This window comes from Fringilla coelebs (genome assembly GCF_963513975.1).
Source record: "Fringilla coelebs genome assembly, chromosome: 2".
NCBI lineage: Eukaryota > Metazoa > Chordata > Aves > Passeriformes > Fringillidae > Fringilla > Fringilla coelebs.
In genome coordinates this window covers 60447520-60463639 of record NC_140029.1, presented here as the reverse complement: position 1 = coordinate 60463639, position 16120 = coordinate 60447520, and the positions used below count along the sequence as shown (strand labels likewise).

General features: G+C 38.5%; 1 protein-coding gene across 2 annotated transcripts in view; it reads right to left on the bottom strand.

Moving 5' to 3' along the window:
* DGKH (diacylglycerol kinase eta) overlaps window positions 1-16120 on the bottom strand; it is a 148835-nt gene that overhangs the window by 53731 nt on the left and 78984 nt on the right. For both annotated transcript variants that reach the window (XM_084226501.1, XM_084226502.1), the window contains exons 3-4: window positions 14254-14364; window positions 11983-12063 (exon numbers count right to left, since the gene is read on the bottom strand). In XM_084226501.1, the coding sequence (XP_084082627.1) occupies window positions 11983-12063; window positions 14254-14364 (192 nt within the window). The remainder of the gene's footprint in view (window positions 1-11982; window positions 12064-14253; window positions 14365-16120) is intronic.

Sequence of the window (16120 nt, the reverse complement as noted above, 5' to 3'; positions counted from 1 at the left end):
TTTGGAAAAGACAATTACCAAGAGCAGATACTGCAGTATATTGGAAAGTAATAAAATAGAGACAGTTGGAATAAAAAACACTTTTAATGCAGTAGGCATTGAGAAGAGTGAGCACACGCAGTCTTAAAAGTTGAAGACAACTAACACAAACCCTAAAAAATCCCAGGAAATAAGAAATGTCTGAATGGGAAGTAGAACCACCCATTACTGCAATAATGTTCTTGTTCTGTTTAGAAAAGTAGAGGAATTTTTTTGAACAGGGAATGAGGGAGAGAACAAGAGATCACTGCTCACTCTGCTACCACATAGGTCTTGCCTTAAATTTGGATTTTCGTGCAAATACTACCATAATTTGGCTTCTAAAATATACATATACACATATATATATGTATATACACATCTTGAAATTACTTGGATGACACTTCTACAGTGAAATTTGGGACCACTACTAAAAATTTCTTTCAGACAACACTTATTAGGAACAAGCTTAACATCGTGAAAGGAAATAAAATTGTCATCAAATTCAGAGTAAATCTGAAAGTCCTTTCTTCTTTCAGTGGGCATAACCTAACCAGTAACATTCTACATGCCTTCAGCCCAGTGGTTTTAGACTTAAAATCTATAAAATAAAATCACAGATAGTTTAATTAAAGCCTATTGCCTTTTTTTTTTTTTTTTTTTTCTATCAGGACTATATAAGAAAATACAGTTCCCAAAGCTTGTTGGCTCCAGTTCTGGCTTCTTTTACTTATTCAAAATGAAGACACAGTGTTTGCTAATCAAGACAACAGTGCTCTATACCTAAGTAGCTACAAAGCAGCTACTGTAAAGCATTCTGCTTCCTGCAACATGATATTTGCATTAAGACACCTTCTGCCACTCTAAACTATTATCAGACATTACACTAATGGCACTTTGTAAGGCTGATCTTGAATTAAATTACTAATGTAGAAATGTCACATCGAATCTGAAAGGGATGGGGAAATGGTTTTCCTGTTCTCTGGATGGATGCTTTAAAATATCTTTTGGAAATAATGAAGAGAGGATGATACAGAGAGAGCACCCCAACTCTCTTCTTAGGGACTGTATTCAATGCCTGGGACAGGAGCGTAACATTAAATGCTTCCTAACTTCTCTGTGCTTACAGATGTTGGTGAGCCAGTATGGGCAAATACTAGGACAACATGCTCTGCCTCTCTTGCTTTTCCATCCCCCTTTTCTCCATTCCCCTGTTCTTGAGCAGGTGGGTCTGTATGAGTGTGGCAGGTGAAGGCACCTCTACCAATGGTAGAAGCGGACTGCTGGAGTCATTGATGCTCCCACACCTTCCAGAACTTGTCTGCAAAAATCACAGTGATAACAGCTGGACATATTTCTAGAGTATTCATAATGTCTTGGTTTCTGGATACTAAATAAATGATAACAGTACTGTCACTGTCAAAGTTGTAGTTAGTTGGTGCTTTATGGTGAATTGTCACTGTTATTTTTCATTATGAGTCGAGCCAGACAAAAGTATAAATTACAAAGACACGGGAGGAGTTAAAAGCGAGGCGGGTAATAAATGGTTATTACATTTGCCTCAGTACAATACAGAATTTAGAATCAGAACAATTAGCTCTGCCTTCTCCACTAAAATGTTGCTTCCCTCTTTTTCCTGGCCTTCTCCTATTTCACTGTTCCCAAGCTCACAAATATTGATGTAATATGTGGTTTTGGCTCCCACAGTAAAAACTCTTAGGAGTTTTTAGAAAAGAAAAGGTTTAGTCCCACACAGCATCTCTTACACCAGTACAACACCAGAACAAGTGAGCTTAGTTAAAAGACAGGACAAAAATGGTTGCCTCATAGAAAAAGGTAAAGGGACTTAATTCTGCAGTAGAATCCAGCCTGGGTAATTTAGGTGGCTTATCTTACACCACACTGATCAAAACTGAAGGAGCATCACCCAGAATACAATCAGGCACACGGACAGGAAAGCAGTTGGGAATAGTCAGCCTGGATGCATTCACCAAGGGGAAGTCATGTTTTTGTAACCTGTGATGAAACGACTGGCCTGGTAGATAAGGAGACAAAGGTGGATATTGCTCACTTTGCCCTCAGTAAGGCTTTCAGCACTATCCCCTAAGACCCTCCTAGAGAAGCTGATGATGTACAGGCTGGATGAGCAGACTGCGAGGTGTGTTGAAAATTGGTTGCATGGCCGGGTCCAAAGGGTGGTGATCAGCAGCACAGAGCACGGCTGGAGGGAGGCCAGTAATTAGACCACTAATTAGCAGTGTACCTCATGGGACAATACTGGGACCAGGCTTGATTAACATCTTCATTAATGATCATGATGATGTGGTAGACTGTATCCTCTGCAGGTTTACTGATGACAGAAAACTGGGAAGGAGTAGCTGATACACCCAAGGGTCACACTGCCATCCAGAGGGACTTCCACAGGATAGAGAAATGAGCTGGCAGTAACTCATTAGGTTCAACAAGATGTCCCAAGTCCTGCACCTGGGAAGGAACAACCCCAGGCATCAGTGTACCCTGGGGACCACCCAGCTGGAAAGCAACTTGGCAGAAAAGGTCCTGGGGCACTCTTGCACAACAAATGGAGCATTAACCAGCCACATGCCCTTGCAGCAAAATAGGCCAGGGGTATCCTAAGATGCTGGTCCAGGGAGTGAACCTGCCCCTCTACTCAGTCCTGGTGAGGCGTCACCTGGAGCACTGTGTCCAGTTCTGGGCTGCTCAGTACAAGAGAGACATGGACATACTGCAGACATTCCAGTGAAGGTGCTGGAGTATGGGATATGTGAGGAGACCCTAAGGGACCTACAACTGTTTACCCTGGAGAAGGTTCAGGGGCATCTTATATATGTAAATCCCTGAAAGGAAGATGCAAAGAGGACAGAGCCCGGCTCTTTCCAGCGGTGCCCAGTGAAAAGCTAGGAGGTAATGGGCACAAACTGAGACACCAGAGGCTCTCTGTGAACATCAGGAAACAATGTTTACGCCCTTGGAGATACTAAAAAGCCACCTAGACACAGCCGGGACTAGGTAGCCCTGCTTGATCAAAGGGGGTGGACCAGATGGCCTTCAGAGGCCACTTCCAACCCACAAATCACTGCATGACTCTGTGCAAACAGAATCCAGGTAAATCAAGTCATCCAGTTACATGTCCAGCCATGAACTGCAAAAGTATCCAGCAAACATCACTGTCAGAAATCCAGTTCCCCAAATCAACCTCATGTATTCAAATTCAACCAACTGCTAACAGAAAAACCTTTTTCCTGCAGAAGTATAACTTTATAATGAGACAGCTACAAGAAGCAGGGTAGGAAAGTTCCATGGATTTGGACCAAAGAATTAGAAATTTATTTTAAATCAGCATTTAAATACAGCAAAACCAATAAACCATTCTTGTAAATGTAAACTGGAAACTGCTATATACAGTTAGTTCAAGGCCCACGTTTCTTTAAAGTCCTTACATAAAGATTTGTTCAGCACGTTAGTTTCACACTGCTGTGCCCTTAGCTTTGGTTTCACCAGCTCACTACGCATCTATCAGATGGCATGGCTTCTCAGCTTTAGGGAAAACATGTAGTTATATATTTAATGGCACTAGGCGCAAATTTATACAAAATAAACCAGCAAAGGACTATTTTTTTCCTGTCTGTAATAACAGATTCCTGTTCAAACATCGTTCAGCTGCCTAAAGCCAGGGATCGTCGTTCACAAGAAACAGGAAACTTTTTCAAAGTTCACACCAGTGACTTTATTTATAAAATTATCTGGTAAACAGGAACTGCAGTGAGGGATGCTTTCTGAGGTTTAACCACTTTTAAAGCATGAATAGATAGAAACGTCAGAGAATAGGTTAGAAAGTACAGGAAGAATGAAACCTGGCTTACTCTTCACACATCCCAAATGCTTCACCAGTGAAAAACAGAAATTTTCTGCAAGCTATTTTTGAAAAATTTCTGCCAAGCATGAAATGTGTGGAAAACAAGCTCCAGGCAAATGCAACTTAAATCAAAATGTGCAATACAGACCAAAATGATCACATTCTTAAGTATCTCACTTTTTCTCTCTGAAAAGCGTTCAGCTTCCTTGTAACAGATCAATCTCAATCAATTTATCTATGGATTTTTAGCATCACAGCTGAAATGCTTTATTGCTTTTTCATAATGAAACTTAAAGCTTCAACATCTCCAGACACTCTAGGGAAAGGGACAGTGCATCAAGTCAGAGATAAGGAGCTTAGAACTTGGAAAGAGCTCTCAGCTTCATTACATTTTTTGCCACTGTCAGAGAATGGGAGGGGAGAGGGAGGGGAAATAAGCAAGTGGTAAATGGAAGAAAAACCCCTAAATGCATCACAAGTGCATACTAATGGCTTTTGTCTAATTTTTCTTTTCCTAAGCATATTAATTTGCTATTTCAGTTTTTGTCTTACTTCTAAACTGCTTGAATATAGAAAAAAAAAAATCCCGACCCTGAGTAGAAAATTGAACAAAATGGAATCCAAAGCACTTCCCCTCTCTTTCTGTGGTTTGGGTGTTGCTCAGGTTGGGAGCATCAAAAAGCCTTCATCACTTAGAGGCTAATCACCATCCTTATGAAACAGCAGATAGTTCACAACCAGGGAAAAGCTAAATCTATTCCAAGAGTCAGCTACTGGTGCAAAGCTGAGTCATGCTGGTGAAGCCAGCAGAGGAACTTGAGCCATTTCCAGCCATGTTCTACCTCCTGGAGACAAGAAGAAGCCCCAGCACTTTTGCAGATGATACTGCAGGACCTGTCAGCCCTGCTCTACACTGCCAACAGGGCATGGGGGACATCTGGATATGCCATTACCCCATCTTTAAACAGTGCACTGACCCTTCTGATAATCCCAAGGGCAAAATTTAAAATACAGTGCCTCTGAGACTAGGATGCAGCTCACCAGAGGACAGTATCTAAAGTAGACTTCTGCAAATATGTCTGAACTCCCAGAATCATCAGTATATACTGTTAACATCAACACACAACTGGAATGTGCAGGAAATTTCAAAACATACCCAGATCCAGGAGATTATTGCTGATCTAAAGGATAAAAACCAGAAACATGTTTCCAAACACAAACCCATTCCTTGCATGTCCCTGTGGTTTATTAAAGGGAGAAGTCAAGCAAGAGTGTCTCCCTTCAAGGGAACATCAACACAGACTATATATAGACATTCACTCAAAATAGATTTTTACAAAGAAAAAAAGAATATGGATAGCTGTGCTCCAGAGTATTCTTACAGAGCAAAGCAGAAAGATTAATCAATCCAAGCTACAAACAAGGCAATGTTTGCTTAGCAATAGCTGAAATCAAGGGAGTCCACGTCAAGTTTGGAACTTCGAGGATAGTTGCTGACCCCAGGATCTTAGGAGCCTGCCAACACAGGAGTAGCAAGATGATTTCACCAAACCAAAGTAAGAAAGACAGTGAAAGAAAAGCAGCAGAAAGGCCAGAGAAGAGAAAGACCTGTGTTACCTTCAGGTGAGCAGCCCTTTGAAAAAAACCAAACCAGAGTGAGATAGAAGAGCATCTGAAAGAGGCTTGAGGCTATCAGTAAAGAAACCATCTCCTGATGCTACTGAGATGCAGCTGCAGTAAATTGGATTTCATAAACATTCAGGACAGCAGCAGAGGAATGCCTCCACTAGAATCCATAAGCTTTCTGCACTTAAATAAAGCTCAAGAGCCTGAACTTTGGGCAAATCAAGAGTCAGTATAAAATTCAATTGATGTCAGCTTATTTAAATTTTAAAAAGAAAAAAAAAGTTTTAGGATAATTATTCCCAGCTTTAGAAATATCTCTCTGTCTCTTAATAATTGAAAAGACAAGAAGGAGTGCCCAAACCCAAAGATGAAAGGTTTTAAACTTAGGAAAAGGCTTGTCTTCTTTCTTCCTGATGTGGCTTGGGGGAGGTTAAGCAATTCTCACGTTCCCTGAAGTTTTTGTAGTCCCTGAAGAAAAATCTCAACAATTCTGAAAATATCTCAGTGGCAAGAAAGAAGCAAAATATGTCCAAGTCCAGAGAAATTAACACTGTGCCTGTAACATACTGCAAAACTCTGGCAACACATTCTGTCTCCCAAGCCCAGAGTGAATATTACAAGTTAGTTCTCTGAAATCAATTAGAAGTAGCTAATCTCCATGATGCAAACAGAGCTGACTGATGCCACAAGCATCAGGACTGAAATAAAGTGCTGAAAGCAATCTGCCTTTCGGGACTGGCTGCAATATTCAACTTGAAATCTTGACAAATCACAAGAATTGGGATTCCAGTACAACTGGGCCACCTCCCATTGAAAACAGCAGTTGCACAAAGATGAAAAGAATTACTTGATCCTTTAAGCTGGTTCCACATAAGTCATATGCCAATAAACTTTACATCCCCAACCAAGACATAGGATATGCTACATTCAGAAATATGGATAGGAAATAAGGTAATCAAAAGTCTGTAAGAAAACAACAGAAACTAGAAGAAGACAATACAAATTTTAACCACACTTGAAGTACAGTTGCTCCAATAGAATATTATAATATATATAATATATTATATTATATAACTACAGAAAAACACTAATCTTCTAAAAATAATATATCCAAGGATAATCAGCATATATAAATATTTTGTTTTTTCAAAATCTATCCAAATTTACAGAATACCAAGAAAACCATAGACAGCTGCAAAAAGATTTTTTTGTTGTTGTTTAAAACATATTAAGCTGAGTTCCCTACTTTTCAACCCAAGTGAACTCATATGTCTGATGAAAAAAAGTGGAAATCAGAGGAAAAAAAAATTTATAACAAAGTTACATTCAGGGACTAAGTTTAATAAAATGCCATTCATGTTTTGTTTGGGTCTTTTTTAATATAATAAGGAAAAATACATTAAAAAATTAACCCATAAAGGAATTAATTAATTAAAGGGATTAAATTCAAAAACATTAAGTACTGTTCAGAAAAGTTAAATTAGGCTGATCCATAATCATGTTTAATCAATCATTGAACTGAAAAGACCAATTATAAAACTAAAAAGACCATCATGCAATGAGATGAAAAGCTAAGGGATATAAAAAAGTAAGAAGGAATAAAAAGAATTTTTAATATGAAAAAAGATTAATAGATAATAAGCAGCTTGTTATTCTCCAACAAAATTTTGTGGCATGATTCTTAAACTGGAAGAGAAGTGTAAAGTAGCAATACAGGAATATTTGCAGACAGCACAAAATTTTGATTACTTAGTTCCCCCTCTTGATCTCCAAGGCACTTCAAAGTGAGCCAAGCAATGTATTAAGTAGAGAGTACAGTGGCTTGAAAAATTTCAGCCTTAGTAAAAACAAAGAAATACACACCACAGAAGCACAGATTAAATATTTATGAGTTACAGACAGCTCCAAATTAACAGAAAAAGGATCTTAGTACCAAAAAAGGGGACACAAAAATTCACACTATGCCACTGCTGAATACAGACAAAACTTGGGATCCATAGGGAATGTAAATGAGCATTAATTTGATGTCTGTGACTTGGGCTTCCTTGAGTGTCAAGCATGTAATTTCACTTACAAGATGATGCTGCAGAGTAACAATCAGGAGAACAGCAAGAATAGATATGAGTATAGAAGAATGTTGACAAATATTATTTACCTTGGAAAATAGTTAAATCAAATGGAGATAATATAAAATATAAAACTGAAATAGGTTATAGGTTTCTACTGCCTTTGCATCATAACACCAGGTGAGAAAACTTTATTAAAGCCCAACGCTTCGAAAGTTCTCCAAGGATGTATTTTTTTCACAAATAAATAATCAGGACTCTATGGTCTATATGGTCTCAAGCACTGCTAAAACCAATACATCAGCAAAAATGTACTATGTCAGACATTTCTGCAAGCATATCCAGAATCCCAGTAATCAGCGTTATTAGCTGGAACAAAAAGTCTCCTTTCCAGCCAGTCTCTAATTACTAAAAATCACAGTAGGCTTTCCAGGATAGCAGATCTGCCTACTGCAGCTTCCTCCTCCTCAAGATGACAACTTTCAGAAGATGCATATTCAACAAAAACCACTTGATTCAGCACCTGATTCAGAAAGCTGAAAGCAAGGGCCTACATTTTAGGTGCCCTGGATGACAAAGCTGCTATTCTAGCTAAGGGAGAATCAGTTAATAAATCATTGGAGTCTACACTAAACTGAGCAATTACAGAAACTGCTTTAAAGACCTATTAATTTTATTTTAGATACCTAAATTTAGGGGCCTATAAACCCATCATCAAGCCCCACCCACAAGTTAGGACAAGCTGAATCCCCATCCTGAGTATCATGTAGTCTGTTAACTCATATTCCTGAAGTGGACCTACCACCATAAGAGAGAAATTATTTCCTCTGTTACTCTTAAATGCAATTAGATAAAACCAGCTAAACAAACTAGTGCTTTAAAACCAGTATTTTACCATATTATTATTTTCTATCACATTTACCATCAAAAACCCATAACTGAATTAAGAGTTTCAAACAAAAGTTTGGATGGATTAAAATACAGTTGCTGCCACATGAAGCCTGTGCATTGAACATGAGATTTTACATAAATCTTCTAACACAGATTTATAGTAACCCAGAGCATTTTATACAACCATGTGGCTCAACTACTGAGGGGCAGCATGCTCAACATCTACAGATTTTTTCCTCAGCAATGTGTATCAGCTCTTCAGCATCAAAAGCGAGGCAGAGGTAGAAACTTAAGCCCAAATTTCACCTAAGATAACTTCCTTTTAAATCACAATCCATAGTCACCTTTGTTGTCTTGAGGAACTTCATTGCCTGAATATGCCTGTTCAAGAATCCTTTTAGCATTTTAAAATCCCATCCCTTATACCTGTTAGAACAAAAGCACATCACCACTGCTCTGCAAGCCTATGCCTGCACACCAGAGAACACTCTTCAGACCCATTTGTTCTCAAATCTCATTTTGAGAACAATAAAGAGGGTTTTTCTAAATGCACTCAAGGTACCAACAAGCCACCTTCCATCCCTGCAAACCAAAATGCACAAGGAAGAGCAGCTCTCAGCAGAATTGGTCCCTGCCCCATCTGCTTCTGTGCAATAAGGGTGGGAGACTGATTCATGCCAGAAGCCTCCCCAGAGGGGTAACATGCTGAGCAACTACACTCCTCAGGCTGTGCTGAGACAACACAAACCACCCCCCGAGGCAGAAGCAAAGTTCTGGGGAAAACACGTTCTGCAGAGTGCCCAATATCACTATGAGGACTCAGCACTCACCCATGCCACTGAACTGGCCGTGGGCTGAGCAAATCCCCCCCGGGTTCCTCATGTGGCTGATGGACAGAGTGATGCAAATTTTTCACTGGATGCTGGAACCTCTTTGCTCTCTTCCCATAGACCTGGGACATTGGTACCTAACAAGGCAGTAGGAAAAATCTAGCCTTGAGTGTCTTATGTAAAGGCTCTGAAATCAAGGGACACCTTTCCTTCTAGGTAACCTATTACCCTCGAGGTAAGGATGCTCAGAACTACAAAACACCTACAAACTCTCAAAGGGCAAGGTTGTACACTAGAAACCTATTGCTACAAGTGAGTTGATCATTCACTGAAAGGTAATATCATCAGCAGGAAGGAAAAAAATGAAACAAATGAGCTGATTAAAGTTTATCAGCTCTGTATTTTAATTAGCAGACATTATGTACCTCAAATTTCCCTTTAACCTCAACTTGTTTGCAGAGAGATAGCAAAAGTAATTCTGGTGAACAAACACTGGTATTTAGTTACATAAAATATTCTGCAAGCATTACAAATAAACTCACCCTTAAATCTGTGTGTTCTGACTAATTTTAGGACTTGAGTTTTATCCAAAATAAGAGCATGGAAAAACTTGACACACACACCTCTGCCTTCAAACCGACAAACTAGAAAAGGCAAAAGAAGGCAAAACAGTAATTTCTACAAGCTGGGGGTGGGAAATCGAGGGGAGAGGGTGGGATCTAAGTGAAATGGTAAAATGGTTTTTAAAGAAAAAAAATTAAAATATGTTTTTAATATAAATTTGCAAAGGTGTGTTTTTCTGGAAAATTTGTCCTTTGGTGTATAGTCTATCTACATCAGTTTGTGTTAAAAATATTATCTACTGGGACAAAGAAACAAGAGGAGTACATTAACTAGAGAAGGCTAATGTGTAAGGATTTAATTTTTGCTGTTTTTAACAAAGAGAATGCTAACAGATCACTTAGAACATAAATAAAAAGACTCATAATTTTAAGAAAGGCAGAATTACTTCTTTAAGATGAAAGAAAATAAAAAGGCAAAAAGAAAAATTTCTTTTTATTTATAAGGAGTATTGCTGGAGAGCTAACCACCCACTCCACCCCCAGCCCCTGAGTCCAGCCCAGTGCAGGCGAGGTCAGAGATGTCTCACTCCACAGAGCTGTGTTGCTGGGAGACTGGGTTAGGCAAACACAAAGCAAGAAGCCAAAAGATTAAGCAAGATGACGACTATTACCATATTTCACAGTCAAATCAGACAACTCTTCAATCCAGGAGAGCTTTACATCCAAATAATTTTTCAAAATTAATTTGAGGACTCCTTAGAGAAAGCACTGTTTGCCCTTAAGTACTCAGGACATGAAAATAAACAGTGTCTCTGCAGTTGTTAAAGCTGTAGCCAGAGATTACTTTTTTCACTACTGTCTTCCCCAGAAGTCATGACACTAGAAGCAAAACATGCTTTTGATGAAGAATGAGATGCTGAATGGGCCTAAAGGATTACAAAGGATACCTAAACACCAAGTATTAAACAAGGGGAGGAAAAAAAAAAGAAAAACAAAAAAAGCCCAAGCATCCCACTTTTCTGAAGAAGCAGAACTTTTAGGTAACAGAAGAACCTTTCCAAATGACAGGCTAGTACAGACACCACCTCACCTGAGACCTTCTGCCAAAGTCTTTTGAATTGCACTCTTAGTCAGTAAAGCAGCTTAGATCGACACAACCCACTGGGAGTCAAGGCCAACACACAAGCACATCTTTGAAGGGCTCTGACTGCTTCAGCAGCTGCCTGGGAGATCCCACAGCAAGAAGAAAACTATGAACCTCTCATGAGGCTTCCATTTGACTGCTTTGGAGAAGGAAAACCAGGACTGGTAATATGGTAATATGAACTAATATGGGTCACCTGGGGAATTTAAAATGTCAGGAAAATTAAAAATTAACCTTTTAATAGAGACATGCTGTTAAGGAAAATGAAGCCATTACAGTCAGTGGGACATCTCAAAATATCCTTCAAAAGGACAACTTCACCAATAGCATTCCTCATAACTAGCTCATGTTCAAGATCTTTTTCTCCAGAGGTTAAGAATCAGCAGAGGAATTGTGTCAGACATTATCACGTAGTTCTAACAGATAGCTGAACAATAAATGAAGGATCATTTGTGTAAATAACACCTGTGAACTTATAAAAATAGGGATTTATCAATACTCTATGTTCTTACAGCAGTATCAGAATCAAGGTGAGACTGTAGGGACAACTTTTCCATGTGACAGAAACATATATGGGTATGATCAGCAGTGAAAAAATAAAATACATTTCAATATAGGAAGAAAACAAAATTGTTATTTAAGAAAATTAAAACAGAAACACAATTACAATTGATTTAATTCAGCATGCCACCTCTAAGAGAAACTATAGCACAAACCCATAATAAGCACTAAGTACTGAATCTTGTATTTTTAAGGCCTTCTATCATCATCTTTTTATCTCACATTCCTGCTCACTGAAATAAAATGTTCTATAGCTGACATGGTATTGTTCTCATAAATTAAACCATTAAAAAAAAAAGAAATTTTATTTTCAAACAGAGGAAAACAAGCAATTGAGAGGATCCTCAATTTTCTTAGTAACAGTCTATCCACAGCCTTCAAAAACAGTGTTAAAATTGTTCCATACCGTGAAGCTGTTGTTGACATTTTTTGTGCTTGATTCAGCCACGCTGGCATCTGACAGGTCAACTTCATCAAATATTAGAGACTGTGAAGGGAAAAGAACATAGAAGCATAAAATTAATCTGAATCCACTTTCAGCTATGCTTTAATTTTATTGTGTCTAGTCCAATTAGAAAATAAAAATAGAAAATAAAAGTAGTTAAAAAAATAGAACACACTGATGATGTGACAAAATTTCATAACGGGCCCTAAACACAGTCCTACTTTCTATTCTAAATGGTACATGAGAGCATAAAAAAAGGGCTCAATAATTATACAGCTTTAAAATCTCTTTTAAAAGAAGGGGGTATTCTTACATAGATGAAGCTTTAGAGCGTCTACTGTGCAACACAAATACGGTGTCAAAGGAAAGAGATTCACACACAGTAAAATGTAAATTAATTATTTAGTTTTACGATGGAAGCCTAAAGTCATGATGTAGTACCAAATGAGAAGATGCATCTCTAAGTGCTGAACTGATCTCTTCCACTCCTTTGTCTGATGTTCAAACAAGAGAAATTTATGTCTACTCTAAATACTCCAGCCTCTGGCAAAGGATCCATTAGGTTCTGTTATGCTCATGATGGGTTTTGTAGCACAGAAGAGCAGTCCAACAAAAATGCCTTTTTTTTTTAGCCCTAACATATTTTTCCTCTTCCATGCCACAGGGAGGAGAATCAATACTGGGGGAGTTTCAGCATGCCTTTGAGTATTGGCACAATTGCCTACTCATAACACTTTCTTTTCTCACCTTTATCATAGAATCACAGAATGGTTTTAGTTGGAAGGGACATTAAAGATCATCTACCTCCAAACCCCCTGCCATGGGGTTGCTCAAAGCCCCATCCAACCTGGCCTTGAACATTTCCAGGCACAGGGTATCCACAGCCTCTCTGAGCAGCCTGTGCCAGTGCCTCACTGCCCCCACAGTAAAGAGCATCTTCCTACCTAATATCCAAATATGGATATTATGGATCCTCTTGCAGTTTAAAGTCATTCCCCCTTGTCCTATGACCACATGCCCTTGTAAGAAGCCCCTCTCCAGCTGCCCTGTACCCCTTCTAGGTACTAGAAGGCTGCTACAAGGTCCCAGATCTGTCAGTCTGTCTTCATAAGAGAGGTGCTCCAGCCCTCTGCTCACCTTTGGGTCTCTCCTCTGGACATGCTACAACAGTTCCACGGTTCCCAAGATAGCAAGGGCACAGACCTCTTGGAGCGAGACCAAGAGAGACCCAAATTATTCCATATTCCTCATGTAACATGGCAGGCTCATATTTTCAAAATATCTCAGCATCATACTGTAATTTGAGGTTGCCCTTCTCAGAGCTCTCATCTGCCATGCTTCTCTTTGATATAAACTGCTCGTGGTCTCACCGATTGTGAGAGGTGTGACAGCAGAGGCCCTGCAGGGCTGGGCTCCCTGAAGCAATGGTGCTTTCCTTGATTCATTACAGCCACACAACAGGGCACCGTGCAGCTGAGTCCCACAGTCCCACCAGGTGAGATCTCTGTGCCTTTACTAAGAGTTTTGTTGAGAAAACAAGGCTACAGAAGATAATGGAGACCTGAAGCACCTCACCTACAGCTCCCATGAGATGCTGCAACCCACAGGGTAAAGGAGAGTAACACCCACAGCTATGAAACAGCACAATCTGAGTCAGCCAAAATGCTCTTGGCCCCAGCCTTGGGAGAGAGGAAGGAAATGCCTTTCAAAGAGAAGATAAGTATTCCCCTCTGCCCACCCCCAATTCTCCCACCAAAAATATTCAATAGATGAGAAAGAGCTTTTTTCCTTATATATAAGTTTTAGCAGAAAATAAGCCTATCTTGATTTCACATAACTATTTCTATGGGCCTCAAAGCAGAAGAGTTTTAATAGAATGCAGCCTTAGTGATAAATTTTAAGCATTATCCAGTTATTACTTTTTTTTACTGTCTAAGAGCCACAAAAAACTCCACAACTCCTTATAATGACTATTATTTGTCTGAATAGACAAAAAGGTTAAAATAACTGTGATAAACTTCATATGAAAAAAAAACCAAGAGAAATTACCAATCTTTCTTAAAGTTAATTTAACCCATTACATCCCATATACAGCATTTTTACATGAAACAACTGTGAACAAATCATTAAATTTTTATTCTTATTAGACTTATTAAGTGAAATAAACTCATAAACCTAAACAAAACTGAAGTCACAAGTAAAAGGCATTAGACACTAATAGCACACAATTACCTTTGAATCCTTAGCATAGTAAAGGGTGCGACCTCGAAGTTTGAAATAACGCTTTTTCCACCTCTGAAAAGAGCTGGTTTGCTTCAGTAGTAATCCTTCTTTTATACTTGTCTGAAAAATATTAAAATACAGAAACATGTAGAAAGAGCTGCACATATAGATTAAAGTTACACTTTTTAAAATTTATGTTACACCTCAATATAACTGTAAATTTAAACTTTATTTATTCACATTAAATAGAGACAAATTCTTTGGACCACCAGATTTTGTATTGCTATTTTTTAAAGAATGACAATGTCGGCAAAATGCTAATTTTGCATGTAAACTGCAAATAATTCAATTGTCTGGATAGCTGCAAAGCCACAAATATTAAACTGAACAACAACTGATGGTGGCACAACATGGGAAAAAAATACTAAAACCATCAACAGAAGGTAATTTCCAGTTCCAAAATTGATTATGTTGAGGAGAAAATTTCCACACAGATACTAATTCAACAGGGTACTTAAATGTGTCTGATTCAAGCATAAGAATTACTTTAAAATAGAGGGAATAATCCAGTTTGATGCAAGTCACGCAAGACTTTGAGTGTGTTGCTGAACTGAAGCCTTCAGCATGAAATCAGCTAACCATAAGAGATAATTATTATCTGGAAAGTGTGAGAACAGTAACAGATAGGGATATTTTTACCATGCAAATCTTTTTAGGCAAAAAATTACTCACTGATCCAAACCTTTCCATTGCATACTGAATCCTGTCTATATAAATCCCATTTTTTGAAATGAGTAAGAGGCAAATTAGTATATTTTAAAGGTGTATGCTGTTTGCACCAGTGTGTATGGGATTCATCCAATTAGAGGAATTCTCCACTTAATCAGACAAAACTACATGAACACCCAATAATAATTGCATGAGTCTTATATTTTCTTCAGTGATGAAGCACACAAGAGGTAGGAAAAAAAGCAAGTTTGTCTGGATATTATATTGCAAAATTACTATTTCTAGATTATTTCCCAGTTGTAACATAATACCATGATAAGAATCTTATAATACAATTTCTAGATAATGTGGGACAAACATCATTTGAAGTTATTCTAGAGCTTCTGGAAAATTAACCAAGACCTTACCTAAAGTTTATAAACATCTTCTATTATCAGATGTGAAATTCTCTTGAACTTTAATGCAAGTAATAAAAACACAGAAAAAGCAGAAAGCACTTTACTGTTCCTACCATTTCCTCGAAATGAGAAACACTGCTGTTATGTACAGAGATCCCAGCCTTCATTTAGACAGTCCTAACGTCACAAACCAAACATGCGGTCCAACGATCACAAAGCAATTGAATTAATGCTCTCAAAAAAGCAACCCTCTCCAATCAAATATTGCAGCTGAAAGTTTAGATTTGTCACAGTTTGCTTCACATGCCAACAGCCTGGACCAGTGGATTCAGTCTCAGCCTTCCTGCTCTAGCTAAGGGATAGCAATTCCCAGTGGACAGGGTCTGCTCACCACACACCATTTTAAGACATTTTGCCATTTTCTGATCAGACCCCAAGATAAGCTAGTTTTCCATTATATAAATAGATTTAATCAGTTAGCAAATACAAGCACTTCTTCAAAGCTGTCTGTTGTAGCCATGCAGCACCTATGCTTCATATCACACTCTGAGATTTTGGAAGCTCATCACAAGGACGGGAACAGACGACTTGTGTGCTTCTCAAGGGTCAGAAGATGTTAAGATTAGAGAAGTTCCAGGTAGTACTCCACATTAATGACAAACACTGACTTACTGGGAAAATTTCCAAAATGGAAGGAAATCCACACTCCCTAAAGTGCACTAGGTTTACTAGGAGATGCAGAACATACA